This window comes from Taudactylus pleione, unplaced genomic scaffold, assembly GCF_031769625.1.
Source record: "Taudactylus pleione unplaced genomic scaffold, aTauple2 ptg000573l, whole genome shotgun sequence".
NCBI lineage: Eukaryota > Metazoa > Chordata > Amphibia > Anura > Myobatrachidae > Taudactylus > Taudactylus pleione.
Window position 1 is genome coordinate 7235812 of NW_028284975.1, and position 18658 is coordinate 7254469.

The 18658-nt window shown below is 37.4% G+C and overlaps 1 protein-coding gene across 1 annotated transcript in view; it reads right to left on the reverse strand.

Annotated features, from left to right (window-relative positions):
* Positions 1–1744: 1744 nt before the first annotated feature.
* Positions 1745–18658, reverse strand: part of TACR3 (tachykinin receptor 3) — a 242313-nt gene continuing 225399 nt past the window's right edge. Inside the window, exons 4-5 of the mRNA XM_088453257.1 lie at positions 4595–4791; positions 1745–2215 (exon numbers count right to left, since the gene is read on the reverse strand). Coding sequence (XP_088309383.1) covers positions 1894–2215; positions 4595–4791 — 519 coding nt within the window. The 3' untranslated portion in view covers positions 1745–1893. The remainder of the gene's footprint in view (positions 2216–4594; positions 4792–18658) is intronic.

Consider the following 18658-nt stretch of genomic DNA (forward strand, 5'->3'; position numbering starts at 1 on the left):
AAGAAGAAGTTGTAATATTTATGACTAACGTTTGGAGAATTACAGTTTCTCAATCAAGTTTTCTCACATCTTGTCTATTATTTCATAACGTACTATGTGGTTTAGTTATAAATTATTTTATTAGTATTAATGGGTTATTTATTTTTAACTGGCAAAGTTGTGTACATATATTAAGTTGCTGGTAAAATGGGTGAAGCAAAGTTGGTTGAAGCAAATTTGTTCTGAGGTGAATATACTGTTACAATCCTAAAACACTAACCCACTGATTCTTCCTTAATAAAGAATTAATAATTATTGTACAAAAATAACTTTAATATTGGATTTAGCCATGATGAAGAATGATAGAGTGCAAGTTGATGAGATAAGGCTGATATTAATTACAATTAAAAAGAATTAACATTTATTAAGCTGTTTTAAGGCAATGTAGATACATTTAACACTAGTATACTATGAAAGGTGTGTGATTTAATACTGTGGATAAACTTTTTGGACATAGAGCCCCTGAACTGCTGAGGTTCCCCAATTTTGGAATGACAGCCCCAATTTTGGAATGTTCCGTGCCTTCTGCTTTGATTCATCTCTATGAAAAAGTGTAAATGCAAATATGTAAATACACTCATAAGAGTCTTATAATAAAGTATATGGAAAGCAATATGGTATGTATTTTATTCTGCATTGCAGCAAATTTCTTGCAATTTATTATAATAAGTTATAACCTGACTCTGCAGCTCTCAGAGCTACAGTCATCTAATGGTGGTCTTCTGTGTCCAATTTATTTCCCAGACATTTTAGCACAATAGGCTTGCTTAGCGGTGACTGTTAGCATAGTTACATTGTAACAGTAAGCATGCACAAGAGTTTGGTTGTGCTGCCCACAGCTGGATGAGGAGACATATTTATAAAAAGTTTAGGAACTGCTGGTCTTCTGCAATAAAATATTTTTAAAAATAAAAAATTAAATGATTGTTGCTCTTATCAAAATAGTATCCTCATACACATCAATTGTTGCTTTGAAAAATTGTCTCCGAAATGTCACAAAGTCCTCTTACCACCAACACAATCAAATACATTAAATATTGCAAGTGCTGTTTTTGTACAAAATTTGTTTTGTTAATAATGCCCATTATATAGACTGTGGTTGCATGCTAACACTGATTTTCAGCACTATGCTTAAGTATCATTTTTCAAAAATGTTGACATTATACTTGAAATGTTAGTTTTATAATTTCTGTAACTTTTATTCCAAAAAATAAATGCCACAAAACATGCCACCCATTGCACTGTCAATGCACAAAACAGCACTAACTAGCACACAAGCTACATCTTTATTAACACTTGATATATTTAAATAGTAAGAAATAAGGGACTCTCATTGAGCCCTTTTGTACATTTAGACACCATGATGGGATGTATGAAACTACCAAAATCCACTGATGCATACAGCCAATTATTGTTGAGTTAAACTGGATAGTCCAGTGGTTCCCAAACTGTGTGCCGCGGCACCCTGGGGTGCCTTGGGACACTTGCAGGGGTGCCTCAGGTTGGTGGTCCAGCACCAAATCAAATTATTTCTTTTCAATGTAATGTAAATATGTAGGCAAACAGAAGCGCCAACCTGTCCACCACCACATAACTAAACCTAAGGATGACAGTTAAGCACAATTTACTTCACTTTATTACGTTACTACATTTTTTTCTGAATAACAAAATTTTGTCTTAGGGGTACCTTGAAAACAATGCTGATATTTTAGGGCGCCGTGATTCCAAAAAGTTTGGGAACCATTGGGATAGTCTGTTTTAATTTGCATTCTTATTTCTTAACATATTGAATAATAAATGTTGAAATTATTATTAAATAAAAAAACAACAGGTAGTTGACATCTTTTCTATCATTCATGAATAGCAATCCATTGATGTACAGGGTGAGCTAATAATAACTGAATTTGTAGACGCATCTGTGGAGTTTTTACGTGAGCATCCATTTAAAGTTGACTCGCTAGAAGTAACTCTTTTCTTGTGACTGTGAATAGACTTGGAGGTTTCACCATCATTTGGGTCAAACACCACTGTCATGCTGGATTCCATTCTGGATACTGTGTACAGACTACTTTGCCTCGTCGGGTGGAATCTGTTAGTTTTGAGCTCTAATTCATCATAACTGGATACTACAATAAAGGGACACCATCTGAATGCTCTTTTGAATCCAGCACGGAATCTGAAATGAGAAAATTGTAAAAATTGTAACTGTAAATTTTAAACATAAATTTTAAACATATTAAACAAATGTGATACATATTTGCATAGTCTGAAATTATTAAAGAACAGATCCTGCAAGTACATACTTGTGTGTAAAGCCCCCTCCCCCCAACTAGCAAAACTGCAGGGATCATAATCACATGTCCTGGAGGATCAAGCGGGTGATCAGATGGGCAGCTCGATGAGGACCTGACCTGTAATGTGCATATAGTGATGCTACACCATTACTAAACATAAGTCACAAAAACATTATTAGATTTTAACTTAGAAATGTATATTTTACAGTATGTTAGTATATTAAGCATGCAGTCGCTATGAGGTTTTTTTTTGTTTTGTAGTCTTTAATGTTTTTGATTGAAATGGCAATAGTTTTAACTAGAGGTCTGGTACATGTATTAGTAGAAGATAAATGATGATCAACAGAGTGTTCCCTAATTTTGGGGATAGTACCTTATGAAGTAACTTACTATGTTGCTTCTGCTTAAAGGGAATGTAATCAATTAATGCTTGTAAGCCACAGTGGAAACATCATGAAATCATGGTCAATTTTATGGCCAGTAAGATAAAATACTGTATTATGCTACACTGGGTGCATAAGTATACAGTTCATATTTATTGCTAAGAGGAAACCAGTTTTATTTACCCACATATGCTGTAAGATGGCAATGTTCTTTATACAGAGCAGTGTTCAATTGAACTTCTAAAGAGATAATGTACAGAGGATTGCTTAGCACTAAAAGTGTTCTGGCATAATATAAGGACATGGCTGTACTGAGAAATGTTGACATCCTCACCACTACTATATCGGAAGTTAATAAAATAGGTTTCCTTTTAGCAATAAATATGAACTCGATACCTACCTTTATTTTTATGCAAGTGTAGCATAGTACTTTAGCTTATTGGACATAGAACTGACCATAATTTTACAGTCTTTCCAATGTGGCTTAATAGCATTCATTAATTATATTCACTTTAATAGAATCTAGAACATAGTAAGTTACTTCATAACGTTTTACCCCCAAACTTAGGCAATGCTCTGTTGATAATCTTTTATTTTCTAAATACTGGACCCTTAGTTAAAACCATTAACATTTCAATTGACTAAAATAAGGATTAGTCATATGATTTTGCTAGCTTGAACAATTACTGGGTTTGTTATTGCAGCCTGCTGCTGGCTCAATGCAACCGTTGGTTTGAGTCATTGTACAAGTCAATAAAATCAGATGACTAGTGCAAGAATGACCTTTACCAACTTTTCAAGATGTTGAACCTCAGCTCTCTATTCACTATCTTTTAAAGCATACAAGGAGCGATTCAGACCCGGACGCTAAGCCAAGATTGCTCGCATCCAAAAGGGGATGGATATGCAAATTCCGCGATCGCACTGTCTGGTGTAAGGAAACCCTCTATGTCTTAGAGAGCGATGGCAGAGTGAGCGCATGCTGGTATAAAGATGCCCACTTTTCTAACTTAGCACACGTCATCTACAGGAATTGTATGATTAATCAGAACCATCGAGAACCATCAGAGCTGCACACAGTACTTGAGGTAGACTCTACCCCACCTCAAGCACTGCGATCACTGCAGGCTGAAATACAACCAAGTGAAGTGTACAATGACGCTTCCATGCTAATTATGCACACCCATAAAACTCTGTTTTGATGCCCAGACACACCTGTGTTCGCAGCGCCACTCTCCCGTTTCAAAAGCAACTTCCCCTGTTACCACCGACAAACAGCATTATCTGTCACTCAAAGTAGCGCTCAGTTTTTGTGTGTGCTACGAGCGCACGATTTCCCGATCACAGTGGCTGGTTCACATACACATACTGCAATGCATATGCATGCGCAGACGGGTGACAGTCGCCCATAGCAAGCGATTTGTGGCTTAGCGTCCGGGTCTGATTCAGGCCCACAGTTCGACCATGATATACAGATAAGCTGATCTCTTATTCCTCTTTGGTACACAATTTAATTGACTGTTCTCTCAGAGATATCATTTATAACTATAAATATATATATAAAAGAACAATTAATGCACAAATTCAAATTCATCAATTGGAGTATTAAATATTGTATCATGTTACAGCTTATGATGGATGTGTATCACATGAAGCATATCATTCTAGGTCGCTGCCTCCAACTGCTTCTAACACTAATTAGAAGACACAGATCACAGTCTGGAAATTTGCCAAAGAATTTCTCACTCCCCACAGAGTTGCCTTTTGTGCCTTGTTAAGCATTTACAACAGTTGATTGAATTCTTGAAGTATAATTGTCATATCAAGCTCTCTAACTGACAGTTCTAGGTCCAAGATTTTCCAACACTTCTTCTCTACCTTTTATTTAGACAGCAATAAATGATTGGGTTGTACATTGTTGAGCTCATTGCCAGCCAAAAAATAGCCAAGTAGATTTGTTGGATGTATTTCCATCTTTCCACTTTGATGTCGAGTGCAGCAACAATAAAAAATATATGATAGGGTAACCAACATATTGCAAAAGTCACCACAACCACAATCATCATTTTCACCACCTGAAAAATAAAAGAGCAAGATTCAAAATTACAATTTCATTTCAGAAGCTGAATGGGTATTTATGCCTGTGAACCATGAACATAACATTCATTAATGCACAAATCCAATACTTTCATTTACCAATTACCCTGCGCAACAGTGAAAATGTTTATGACATTAAAATAGTTACATCTAATTGATTTCAGCATGCAAATAATTAATATGACATTTAAAACTAGCTCTCTGTTCCCTTTAAGATGCTATTAAGGTATTTTGTTAAATACTAGGGAATTTTGGCATCTAGAGATTATGGGATCTATTTAATAAGCCTTGGATGGAGATAAAGTAGATGGAGATAAAGTACCAGCCACTCAGCTCCTAACTGCCATGTCACAGGCTGTGTTTGAAAAATGACAGGAGCTGGTTGGTTTGTACTTTATCTCAGTCTATTTTATATCTCCATCCAAGGCTTAGTAAACAGACCCTTAAATAGGTTGGCAAACCTGAATACAGGAATGCTGAGCCACGGTAGGCCATTTTTTGTTTATTGTCTGCATATACAGTAGCTTGCATCAAGTTTATGAGCGATGTTCAATTCATTTGTTTGAGTTTTGTGATTATAATTTAAGTTAAATTAAGTTATGTTGATAATTTTAGTTATGTTGTATGGTGTTGTAGCATTTTCCACCCAGAAACGCCCAAATTAGTCCACTCTTGAATAAAACTCCATATTTTGGTATTGGTAGGCATCAAGGTGTATGTGCTGCAATACATGTTCTTTTAATCTACATGGATGGTTGAATGAAAAAGAACATTCAATGCCTTTTGGCATCCCAATAATCATCACTTAAGGTACCCATCCACTAGACGATTCATGTGAGCAATTGAACGATAACGATATCGTTATCGTTCAATCGTTCACAAATCGTTTGCAAATCGCTTGCAAATCATTTGTAAAAATGTGCCCGCTGGTCGTTTAGACATCTATCATCTTGCAATGATAGATGTCTAAACATGCTGTACCTGACGATATCGTCAGGTACAGCATGTTTCCAGATGATTGATGAGCGTGCACTGAACGACTACTCGTTCAGTGTAGGCTCATCACAGACTGACAAACGTCTGCACGATTACAATATCATAATCATGCAGTTGTTTTCATGTCTCCTAGTGGATGGGCACCTTTAGGCTGCAACATGTCACTCAAAATCCACTTTCTCAACTCTCATTTTCTTTCCCTACAACTGCGGTTGCAGTGAGTGACGAGTACGGGGAGCGATTCAAACAAGTCATCTCAGCAATGGAGCAAAGATATTAGGGTAGGTGGAACACTTCTATGCTTGCTGACTACTGTTGGACAATGACAGGAGATGTCCCAGAAGAGGAGTACAAGCGACAAGTAAAGAAACAGCACTCTCATGAATAGGCCACTATTTGAGATAGTACTTTTAGTTGCTGTATATTGTTTTGTTTTGTGTTTTTTTTGCAATTGATTAAATTGAAACAACTGTTATTTATGTTGCATCAAGAAAATGTCAGAATATCTTAAAATTGCTTTTCCCTATGACTATTACTGAAGTACATAATGTGTAGTGCAAGCAGGACCTGATTATAGGGGGGGCGATAGGGGTGGTCGTTCCGGGGCCCCCACACCTAAAGGGCCCCCACACAGCAGCAGCAGCTGCACAAGAGCAGGCACCGTTATTAAGCACCGCCCACCTCGCGGCAAAATGCCACGATTCGCGGGTCAATCAGCTGGAGGCGGAGCCAGTATGATGCATTTCCATTACAATTGTGTAATTTGGCTCCGCCTCTTTCCGATTGACCCGCTAATCATGGAAAAAGCCATGAGGGGGGCGGAGCTTAGTAACATGGTGCCTTCCTGCCAGGTCCCCTCCCCATCCACAACATGCAGTACAGATGGTGCAAGATAAGTGTGTGTGTGTGTGTGTGTGTGTGTGTGTGTGTGTGTGTGTGTGTGTGTGTGTGTGTGTGTGTGTGTGTGAGACTTGTGTGTGTATGTATGGTGTATATGTGTGTTTTTCTGTTTGACTGTTTGTATGTGTGTGTAAGTATATAAATATATGTGTGTGGTGTATGTGTTTATATAAATATATACAATTATATTGATAGGGGCCCCCACAAAGTTGTTGCCCCAGGGCTCCCTAAGACCTTAGACCTAGAGCTAATGAAAACATTCTGAAGTCATACAGTATTTTTCTTGACCTCAGATTAGTAAAGTATGACTATTTTTAGAAAAGAAAGAAAAGAAAATGTATTTGTTGTTCAGTATCATCTTTATGTACATGTAATCTACTTTGTATTTTGAGCTTTTTTAGAATTTTTCTTTTATCCCATTGTTTTTAGTCAAATTTATAAATTAATGATGCAAATGAGAAAATTAGTGACAGTTGTATTCAGTGTCCTGGCCACTGTCCATAGGTTATTTGTATGCTACATATTATATATACTGTATAAACCCCCGTGTTTTGGTTTTGGATCTGTATTTTCTACATATTTTGGTTCTGGATTGGGTTCTGCCAAAACCGCCCTTGAGTGTTTTGTTTTTGGATTAGTATTTGTTTTTTAGAAATTGATAAAAACTGCTAAAATCACCTAATTTGTTTTTTTTTTTGTTTCTACAGTATTATTAACCTCAAAACATTAATTTCCTCTCATTTCCAGTCAATTTTGACCGCCTCACAGCTCACAATATTGTTTTCATCTGGTTTAGGCCCAAAATTTGCATCAAGCTAGCTGGTTGACTAAGCTAAGTGGCAGCAGTGGGCAGCAGGAACATGTGGCAGTTCAACTTCCAACACATAAGGAAACATATGTTTTCATTAATCAAGAGGCCTGAGGAATAATAATAATAATAATTTTATTTATATAGTGCTTTTCTCCCAGAGGACTCAAAGTCGCTTTACAGACATCAGAAAACATGGTACATTGTACAAGGATTTGGTGTTGCAAAAGAATAGAAAACCACACTGAGATAATTAAAATCAACTGAAATCTAGAGGAAGATGGAGTACTGTATGTATGTAGTTGAAGGCAGGGAAGTTAAGTGTTGATTGGCAGTAAATTTAATTAAAAAATTTGATTCCAAAGCAAATTTATGAGTGAGGAGGGGAGGCATTTACAAAATATATTTAAATCATTCACATCAGTCCTTGCCCCAAAAGAATCCTTGAGCGCTATGCTTGCTGCTGCTGCTTCGATTGGATTTTCATCCCAGAAGGGGACCGGGAAGACTACTAGTAGTACTTTAAAAAACAACTGGCTATTAAACAATCCTTTGCAAGGTGAAGCAAGTATGACAGCAGTCACCCAGTTGCACAGTGGATCACTGACGCCATAACATCTATGCTGGTATCATACATGTGTGAATTATCTGCCAATAATGCAGTACATTTTTGACAGGTAATTGAGATCCTGTGTCCCCACTACCAAATCCCATCTAGATTCCACTTCACTAGAAAAGCAATTCCCAACCTGGCAGCAGCCCCTTGTTGAACAACACAGCACTCCTTTATGGACAACAAAGCACCCATGTGGAGCAACGGAGTGTGGACAGACCACCTGCAGAGTCACAGATATGTGGATGATAAACTGCAGTCTGAACGGCAGTGTCACTAAAGAAGCACACACACTAAAAAATCAAAACAGATCTTTTTTTTGTGGAATGATAATTTTATTTAACTTTTAATTTTTTAACACTGGGGAAGAGCACCCCTGGATGACACAGCACCCCTTTATGTACTGCAGCCCTAGCCCTTTGATGGACAGGACAAAACAGCAGCATCCCTTTATTTACTGCAGCCCTCCTTAATGTACTGCAGCCCCAGCCTCTTTATGGACAACACAGCAGCACCCCTTTCTGTACTGCAGCCCCCCTTTATGTACTGCATCCCAAGCCCGACAACACTGCACACTTGAACAACAGCAGCACATATTGCCAACCCAAAAACACTGCACCCTTGAACAACAGCAACACAGACCCCCAGACCAACAACACTGCACCCTTGAACAACAGCAGCCCAGACCCCAGCCCAAAAACATTGCACCCTTGATTAACAGCAGCCGAGACCCAAGCCCGACAACACTGCACCCTTGAACAACAGCAGCACAGACAGAGAGCATCTGTTCTGCACACTCGATATAGCCAGAGTGAAAATTAAATGATCACCGGGACCTTTATAGAATGGGGGGCTGTTAATGATTTATACACTTTTGGGAACATGCCAACATCTTTATGGATAAATATGAGCACATGCACATTCTAATTAAGTTTGGAGAACAAATAATTGACTATAAACGGTTTATAGATGACATATTTATCATTTGGAGAGGCACGCTAAGTTTTATTTGGAAATGGTACAATCTTTGAATGGTTTGGATAGCCCTATTCAGTTTACATGTTCCTGTGATGACAATGAAATCCATTTTTTAGATGTCACTATCTTGAATGGCCCAATTGGATTGGAGTACACACTCTATAGAAAATAGACTTATAGGAACACCTTATTATGGGCTACAACTCACCATACAACCTCACTTAAGTCTAACCTACCACTCTCCCAGTTTATCAGAGTATTAAGGAATACCTCTGACTCCAGGCATGCTGAAATACAACTACAAGAATGCTGTGACCATTTTTCAGAATGAGGATATGCAGTGAGTGCAATTGAGAGATGGCTCACCAAGGCTAAAAAGATTGTCCTACAGGATCAACATACCCATTAGGAGGTTGATACTAATACTGTGCATGCAAGATGTGATACTCACCTTCAATATACACAGAAGGCAATCAGGAAGCACTGGCACATTATTTCCACAGACCCTGCCTTTAAGAGAATTGCAAAGAAATCTCCTTTGATAAGTGTGCGGAGAGGTCCTAACCTTAAAAATGTCTTGTTATGACCAGATATGCATCCCAAGAGACAACCTGACAAACAGTGGCTACGTCAACACAATGCTTGGGCTGCACTACGTGTAGAGCCCTTATTATTGGTAAAAAAATTGTCATCCGCATAATGGAAATAAGATCTTTCTCCAACATCATCTGATGTGTTTATTAGACCACGTGATATACTATCTAGTGTGCTTTTTCTACATGGGTAAAACCATCCGGACTGTCAGGGAACGGATGTCGCAGCATCGCTCCTCTATTAGATTGACTTTTGTGACTGGGAGTTCTGACAAACCAGTGGCGCAACACATCTTGAAAGAAAGACATTAAGTTCTGCATTAAGTCATATGATCATAGATTGGATTGCACCAGCCCCTAGAGGTGGTAATAGAGACCAGGCTCTATCAAAATGAGAAGCAAGGTGGATCCATCAATTGTATACAATGGTGCCAAGGAGACTGAATTAGGTTAATCGTCTTAACATGTTAGTTTAGACATTCCATATAATTTTTTACAGATATGGAAATACGCAGTGATTTATGCTCTCCAAATTACTATAGGATATTGATATGATATATTTTTTTTTCTAGACCTGTAATGTATGCAATTTATTTATGTTTATAAATTTAAAGGAGTATCTGTTGCCATGGATACCCATTGACAGCTATGTACACTCTCAAGAGTATGCTATGCATGTAATTTTTTCAAAAAAGATTTAAAAGACATAACTTCTCTATGAGGGCTGATGTGGTATGTTTACACCAGGAAATGTAGTAGTGTGCGCTCCACTACTGTAAAGCGCTAAGAGATAGATCTGATATACTGTATATTCTCCAGTAACTGATAATGTCCTATGATCGGTGGATGCAATATAAAAATATGGCTGTGCGTTCCACAGTATGGAGCGCAAGCCATGTAGCCTGAGAATTGAATCTGGTGACGTGCAGTGTTACGTGACTTCTGGATGCGCGGTGTCAAGTCACTTCTGGTATTATCACTCCCAACGATACACGTGGAGAGCAACATGGCACTGTCAGCTTGTGAACAGCAGTATGTATGTGATTATTTGGCCTTACTGTGGGTGGTTTAAAGGAGTGGGTTAGCAGGTTATGTATTGAGTACTTGTATCTCAGATTAATGATGTCAGTGTGATTGGCGGGAATGGCGCCATCCTGAGGGGTGTGTCTGGCTGTAGATTTAGGTATTTATGGCTTTGTTAGAATGGTGGATGGTTATGGATCTTCTTCTCCTGGCACTTGGTGGTCTTGATAAAGGTCCTATTTAGGAACAAAACGTCGACTTGAACTTTGATGTGAACAATTAAATAACTTTTTTCTCTGCTATGCAAGCCTGGTGAGTGCTCTCTCTTTTGGACTGTCTATCTATCTATATTATATATATATATATATATAATGTGTGTGTATATATATATATATATATATACTGTATATATATATATATATATATATATATATATACATAAATAAATATATATACTGTCCATAAGGGCGGCACACTCGCAACAATAATGATAAAGGTTCCCGGTGTCCTCCGTTGGTATCCTACAGCAAGGGAATCCAAATGTATCTACAATCAACACTGCAGTACTCGACTTAATAATCAGTATAGGACGCAGGAGTATCACCGACTTTTTGATGCTTTAATACATCGTTATCGAGGTTGATAATGATGTAGTAAAGCATCAAAACATTGGTGATACTTCCGCATCCTGTACTGATTATTAAGCCTAGTGCTGCCATGTTGATTGTGGATAGATATATATATATATATATAAATCACAGGGGCTCTGCACTCACCATAATAACTAATAATAATAATAATAAACATAATAAACAATGGGGTTTTGGTTCATGAATTGATTAATGCATTTAAGCTTGCAGCCCATCGTCACGGGACCCCACTTTACTGCAAGTCCCTACTCTATTGCTCAGAATTCTAACAAGGACATAGCCATCACATTAGTGTTAAACTCAGGATATGCTATCAAGGTTTAAAGCTCACAGCAACTTTGCTTTTAAATGTGAGACAGTTACCAAGCACACCTGTTGCAAAGCACCTAGGAAAACAGCTGACACAAGTTAGATAACTAGTTAAAAGGGGTGCATGAGAAAATGTGATCACAAAAATGATTAATTATAAAAATTAATCATAATAAACAAAAAGCACTAATCGACGGCACTCACCATTCCTAGTTTTGGGGTGCAACATGGTATGTGACCACATTGTTTAAATAGAAATCACAGGGGCTCTGCACTCACCATAATAACTAATAATAGGGCTCCCGGGGCTGGTCTGGCTGGGCCCCCTCATGGCATCACCACTTAATACACATAGTTGCTTTTTACATCACATATTATGTTTGTATTTTTTTCATGTAATATTTCACATATATTTTAACCCCTTTTTCCAACACTCATTAATTAGCCTTACACTTCTATACTTTACACTGCACTGTCACTCTTTTTCCATTTTTTGTGTGATGCCCTAGAGGGGTCCTGGGCTGGACGTTTTGCGGGGTGCACTGCGCCCCGGACGTGAACCTCCTAATGTTAGGGACTGCTAGAGACAGAGAAGCCGTGACGAGGCCTAGCAGCTTTCCATGTATTTGCAAATGCATGCAACTAATATCTCTGAATTTCTATGACTATATAGTCTTCATATATATAGTTTCAAGTACTATTCAGTGTGCTGAGGAACAATAGGGGGTTAAATTCCCCTCCTTTTTCTACTTAGTATGACCCCTCCCTTTCATGCACCTGATTAGTGCTGCTAGATTGATTGAGCAGTTTTTGTTTGTTTGTTATGAGAGGCATGAAGGAGCCAGCATTCGTAGGGAATGCTGGTTCTAGTAGTGCTAGTTGGAGTTCCCAGGGGTGACTCCCAGGTAAGCTGGCTCTCAATGTGGATGCATTTATGTATGTGCCTTTATCAGGAGTTCTTACATTTGATTACATTTATATGTGCCTTTATCATGAGGCCTTATAATTGGCATATTTCACATTTGGGGTGAGCGTTTGGGCGTAGGGCTCCCGGGACTGGTCTGGCTGGGCCCCCTCATGGCATCACCACTTAATACACATAGTTGCTTTTTACATCACATATTATGTTTGTATTTTTTTCATGTAATATTACACATATATTTTAACCCCTTTTTCAACACTCATTAATTAGCCTTACACTTCTATACGTTACACTGCACTCTCACTCTTTTTCCATTTTTCGGGTGATGCCCTGGGGGGGTCCTGGGCTGGACGTTTTTCATGATGCACTGCGCCCCGGACATGAACCTCCTAATGTTAGGGACTGCTAGTGACAGAGAAGCCGTGACGAGGCCTAGCAGCTTTCCATGTATTTGCAAATGCATGCAACTAATATCTCTGAATTTCTATGACTATATAGTCTTCATATATATAGTTGCAAGTACTATTCAGTGTGCTGAGGAACAATAGGGGGTTAAATTCCCCTCCTTTTTCTACTTAGTATGACCCCTCCCTTTCATGCACCTGATTAGTGCTGCAAGATTGATTGAGCAGCTGCCATTTTTTGTTTGTTTAAACAAATGAAAGTTGTAAGCTGCATATTGGATCAGAGCACCTTAAAGTGCCATAAGAAAATTCAAAAAGTACTTAGTGCTACTAGTGCAAAAATACATACAGTATGTGATTAAAACATGAGTAATTGATAACTATTAAGTAAAGTATGGTTTTGGGCCCGGTAATAAATTGATATGATATATATCCAGCACATACATATCTATTTAGACAGTTGTTAAAAATAGTAAAAACTGTAAATCAAGGGACATATATAATAAGTAAAAGTCAATAATTCTGGATGAGGTATATATAAGTGCATAAATACTCTAAAAGCATATATTAAAAGCTTATCTTGTTTTTAGGTATAGAGAATCAGATTGTCATATGAGGTGCAGGTTTACCAACACGTTTCAACACTGGTTGACTTCTTCAAGGGGATGGTGAGTCTGTGGGATGTTGCTGTACTTATACCCAAATAATTTGGTAGATTTTCTGCACATGGGTGCTTAGTTCTACTAGTAATATGTAATCATACTGTGTATTCATTAGTTCATCTATCTGTTATATATATGAATAGATTGTAAGTGGGTATCAGTATTTAGTCAAACAATCTGAGATATGCCATCCGGTTGCTTCCGCTCTTTAATGCCCCGCTTCTGGTGAGGTGTTCATATTTATTCCACATCAATTCCGCTCTTTGATGCCCCACTTTCAGTGAGGTGTTCTCGTATATTTCACATCACTTCCTGGAAGGTTGTCGAGCATTCTTGGGCGTGCCGTCCAGTCGTTTTCTTCTTCATGCCCCATTTGTGGTGGAGTCTTCTAGTCTTCTCCGAGTCATTTCCTTCTTGTTATTGGATGTTGTTCACCAGTGTAATTCATACCCGGCATGTCTGTAGCATCTTTTACACGTGTGTTTCATCAGTGGCCATTTTGTTTTATTTAAATACACTGGGAGCGTCATATCACTTCTGTGGAACGCAGAGATGGTTGCTAGGTTGTACTATGGAATGCAAGCTTCATTGTCAGCCATCTGTTTGGTTATCAATGTGTTTCTCCAATTACACATTATCCTTGAAGAGGTCAACTTGTGACGAAAAACCTGCACTTCATATAACAATCTGATTCTCTATACCTAAAAACAAGATAAGCTTTTAATATCTGTTTTAGAGTATTTATGCACTTATATATACTTCATCCAGAATTATTGACTTTTACTTTTTATCTATGTCCCATGATTTACTGTTTTTACTGTTTTTAACAACTGTGTCTAAATAAATGTGTATGTTTTAAATGTATGTGCTGCATATACTGTATATCATATCTATGAATTACTGGGCCCAAAACCATACTTTACTAAATAGTTATCAATTACTTATGTTTTAATCAGATATTTATTTTTGCACTAGTAGCACTAAGCACTCTTTGAATTTTCTTATGGCACTTTAAGGCACTCTGATCTGATACACAGCTTAGAACTTTAATTTATTTATAAGATGCTGATCATTTCTTATTATTCATTGGATTGAGCTGACACCCTGTTGTTGGGGGATGCCTCTTTTAACTGTTTTATTGCTTCACTGTAACACCTTACTAGGTATACTCTACTTACTGGCGCTACTGAAATCTCACTAGTTATATATACCTTTGGGTTAACTTTTTCAGAGCTGACAGTATTTGCAAGATACCACGTATCACATATCTATAACACAATGTTTAGAATTAATGATCGCACAGCAATAAGAACTGACTTTTGTCAGAAAATTTTTAACGAACACAATGTCCCACAAACGAACACCTACCCTGAGACAAATATGGATACAATGTTCTGAGAGATGGAAAAACTGATCACTAAAGAAATTAAAACAGGGTGGGACATTAAGGGCCTTGAGCACTACATTTCAGTAAAAATGGTCCCACGAGGCCTAAGAGTACTGAAAAACCCTACAATTGGGTGAAAAACACAGAATTTATGGTTGAATGGGACACTATATTACACACTTGTTCCATGAACTTGATGAAACTCTTCATGCAAGAAAAAAGAAAAACCATGAACTCATTAGAGATTGACATTAAATTAAAGGAGACCAAAATGGATGAACTAAAAGAAAAGGAGGACTTAAAAATCAATGAAAAAGTCCTAACCATAAAACTGGAAAAAATAGAGGAAGAAGTCATGAGAGGCAAGGAGAAGAAGTTTTAAGGGATAAGCTGGACTATGAATCAAACAAAATTCAAAACTGGAGCTGACCAAAGAGACCCCCACAATACATACAACATTATAAAAGAGAGGAAAATAAATGGAGGAAAATACCATACAAAAAGAATTATAGAAAGCACAGACACAGAGACGAAAATTAATCCCCATATGCCGGAACAATATGTTCACATAATAAATTCTCCACATTCCAGAGACTGGACTAAAAACAGCTGCACTGACATTTTTTTATCCTCAGGCATGAACCCCAGAACACAATACCCAAAAAGAACCTTCTTCAAAGAAACCACAAAATGAGCATCTCCTATGAAAAGAAGAATGGCAGAAGAGGAAAACAGGGCCATGGGAGGAAGGAGTTACAAAAGAAGAAACCTCCAATAAACCAAAAGAGTGAAAAAGGCATCTTCAATCTTTCAAAACATACACTGAATCAATCAGAGATTTCAATACTAAATAAAGGCCTGAGCTTTGCACCAACACACAAGATAAATAGATTTGAAACTTTCATAGACATAAACAAATTTGTTAGAAATATGACACTCAAAAGACCCTTCCTTAAAATAGACAACGGAATTGTCGCGAACTATGAAAGAGAAACCTCAAAATCAGGATTAAAAGGGAAATCCAAGTATTACCCAATTGAATCTAAGGGAAATTACATAAACATATTTATGACCTAGTGAGAAAGGACTTGTGTGAAGCAGATATTCCATGTGACAACAAAAATAACCTAAAGAATGGAGAAAAAAAAGCCATCAGAAAATGACGAGATAACAAGGAAATAGTTTTAAAACCCGCTGACAAAGGGGGAGGGCTGGTGATAATGGACCATTCTTATAACCTAGAAGAAGCCAATAGACTTCTAGGTGATGAAGAATCATACAAACTTTTGAAGAGCCATCCCACTGACAAATATATTGAGGAACTGAGGACATTACTGTAACACGGACTACATAGAAGTATAATTAACAAATAAGAATTTCCTCATGCAGACCAACCCTATTGCCTCCATCTTTTACATTCTCCCAAAGATCCACAACTGCCAGGAAGGCCAATCATAGCAGGAAGATAATACTGTATGTACAAGACATACACTCATACATGAAAGACACAATGAGTGTTCTACAAATCCTGAAAGACATCAAGTGTAATGAAAACTATATAGATGTCCAAGCACTATACACATGTATTGACCACTCAAAAGGAATTCAGGCATGTAGACAATTCCTGGATAAAGAATCCCGATACAAAAAGATTTTTATCTGTGACCTTATGATGTTTATTTTAAATCTTAATTATTTTAAATTTGTAGATGGGGACAATTTTTGCCCCAAGCTTTGTTAATCTTTTTATGGGAAGCTGGGAAACTAAATTTATGTATAATGACAACCCTTTTAAAGATAAGATCAAGCTTTACAAAAGATATAGAGACAACATTTTAATAATCTGGGATGGGTCTGAAGTATCTTTTAATCAGTTTTTAACATACATTACCACCAACGATATAAACCTAAAGTTCACCAGTAACTCGAATAAATCAACAATAGAATTTTTGGATTTGGGGCTTACAGGTGAAAGCGAAGGAATAGTTACCAAAAACTACATTACAGAAATAGACTTGAACAGCTACCTCCCCTACAAGAGCGGTCATCTGAAAAAATGGAAAAATAATGTACCTTATTCCCAATTCCACAGGATTAAATTAAACTGTAGTAAAGAGGAAACATACAATGAACAAATTCAAATATACAAGGAACGCTTCAAAAGCAAAGAATATCTGGATAGAATTATAGCGGAAGCATCAAACAAAATTCAAGGTGTGGAAAGAAGTGAACTACTTCAGTATAAGGAGAAGGAGAAAAAGAAGAAAGCCTTTGTTCCCTTTATTACAACATACAATGCACAGGAACATATTATCAAAAAATCACTAAATCGACACTGGCACATATTGGAAATGGACCCTATCCTAAAAGATTCCTTACCACCTAAACCACCTGTTGTTTTTAAGAAAGCTAGGAGTTTAAAAGACATGCTAGCTCCCAGCTTGCTGCATAATATTAACACTCAACAGGACAGTGTTTTATCCAAATATCCTGACTGTTATAAATGCGGTAAATGCAATATATGCAGACATTTACACTTACAGAGAAAAATCTTCAAAAATCACAATAACTCTAAAGAATATAAAATAAGGCAACATATGAATTGTAACTCCACCTTTGTTATTTATCTACTAAACTGTACGTGCGCTGCTAAGTATGTGGGGAAAACCATAAGAACTTTTGGGTTAAGAATTCAAGAACACGTCCGAAGCATTAAAAATAAAGTGGAAGGACACATAGTTTACAAACACTTCACTCAACATCATGCATCCAATCCTGAAGAAATGACATTCAAAGCCATCGAACATGTAACCTTGGGAGAGAGAGGAGGAGATCTCTCCACCAAACTATTCAAAAAATAAATGTTTTGGATAATTGAACTACAGACACTCTCCCCTCAAGGGTTTACTGAAAGCTGTGAGATAGCACCCTTCATATGAAGTAATCCCAGTTGCATTGAGATGAGATATTGGTCCACTTGTCCTAAGGTCCCTGTATCTACAGCCATACCACAATGAATATGCCCAATCTCATCTGATCTTGGAAGTCATAAAGTGTGAGCCTGACCAGTACATGTCTGGAAGACCAACAGGGAAGATCAGTCCTGTAGATCTTTCCCTTGGGCAGAACTAAATGTTTCAACTCATTACAATTCTGATATCAGGGTGATACCCCTGCAGTGATGGGCCACCATCACTATAAATATGCTATCAATACCTGAACACTTTACTCTGCCTCAGTTGGTTTACTATATAGAGAATATAATGTGACATTTATCTCCAGTACATGCTCTCCTTTTTGACAACATATTTTTTCTTAGGAGTCCTATGTACAAAAACTAGAAAAAATCATTTGTCAGGTCTGGCATGCACCATATGTTTCCCATGGTAGATGGTGAGGACGGTCACAGGATAATGAGTAATTGGATAAACACATTGATAACCAAAAACATGGCTGACAATGAAGCTTGCATTCCAAAGTACAACCTAGCAACCATCTCTGTGTTCCACAGAAGTGATAAGATGCTCCCAGTGTATTTAAATAAAACAAAATGGCCACGGATGAAAAACACATGGGCAAAAGACACTACAGATGTGACGG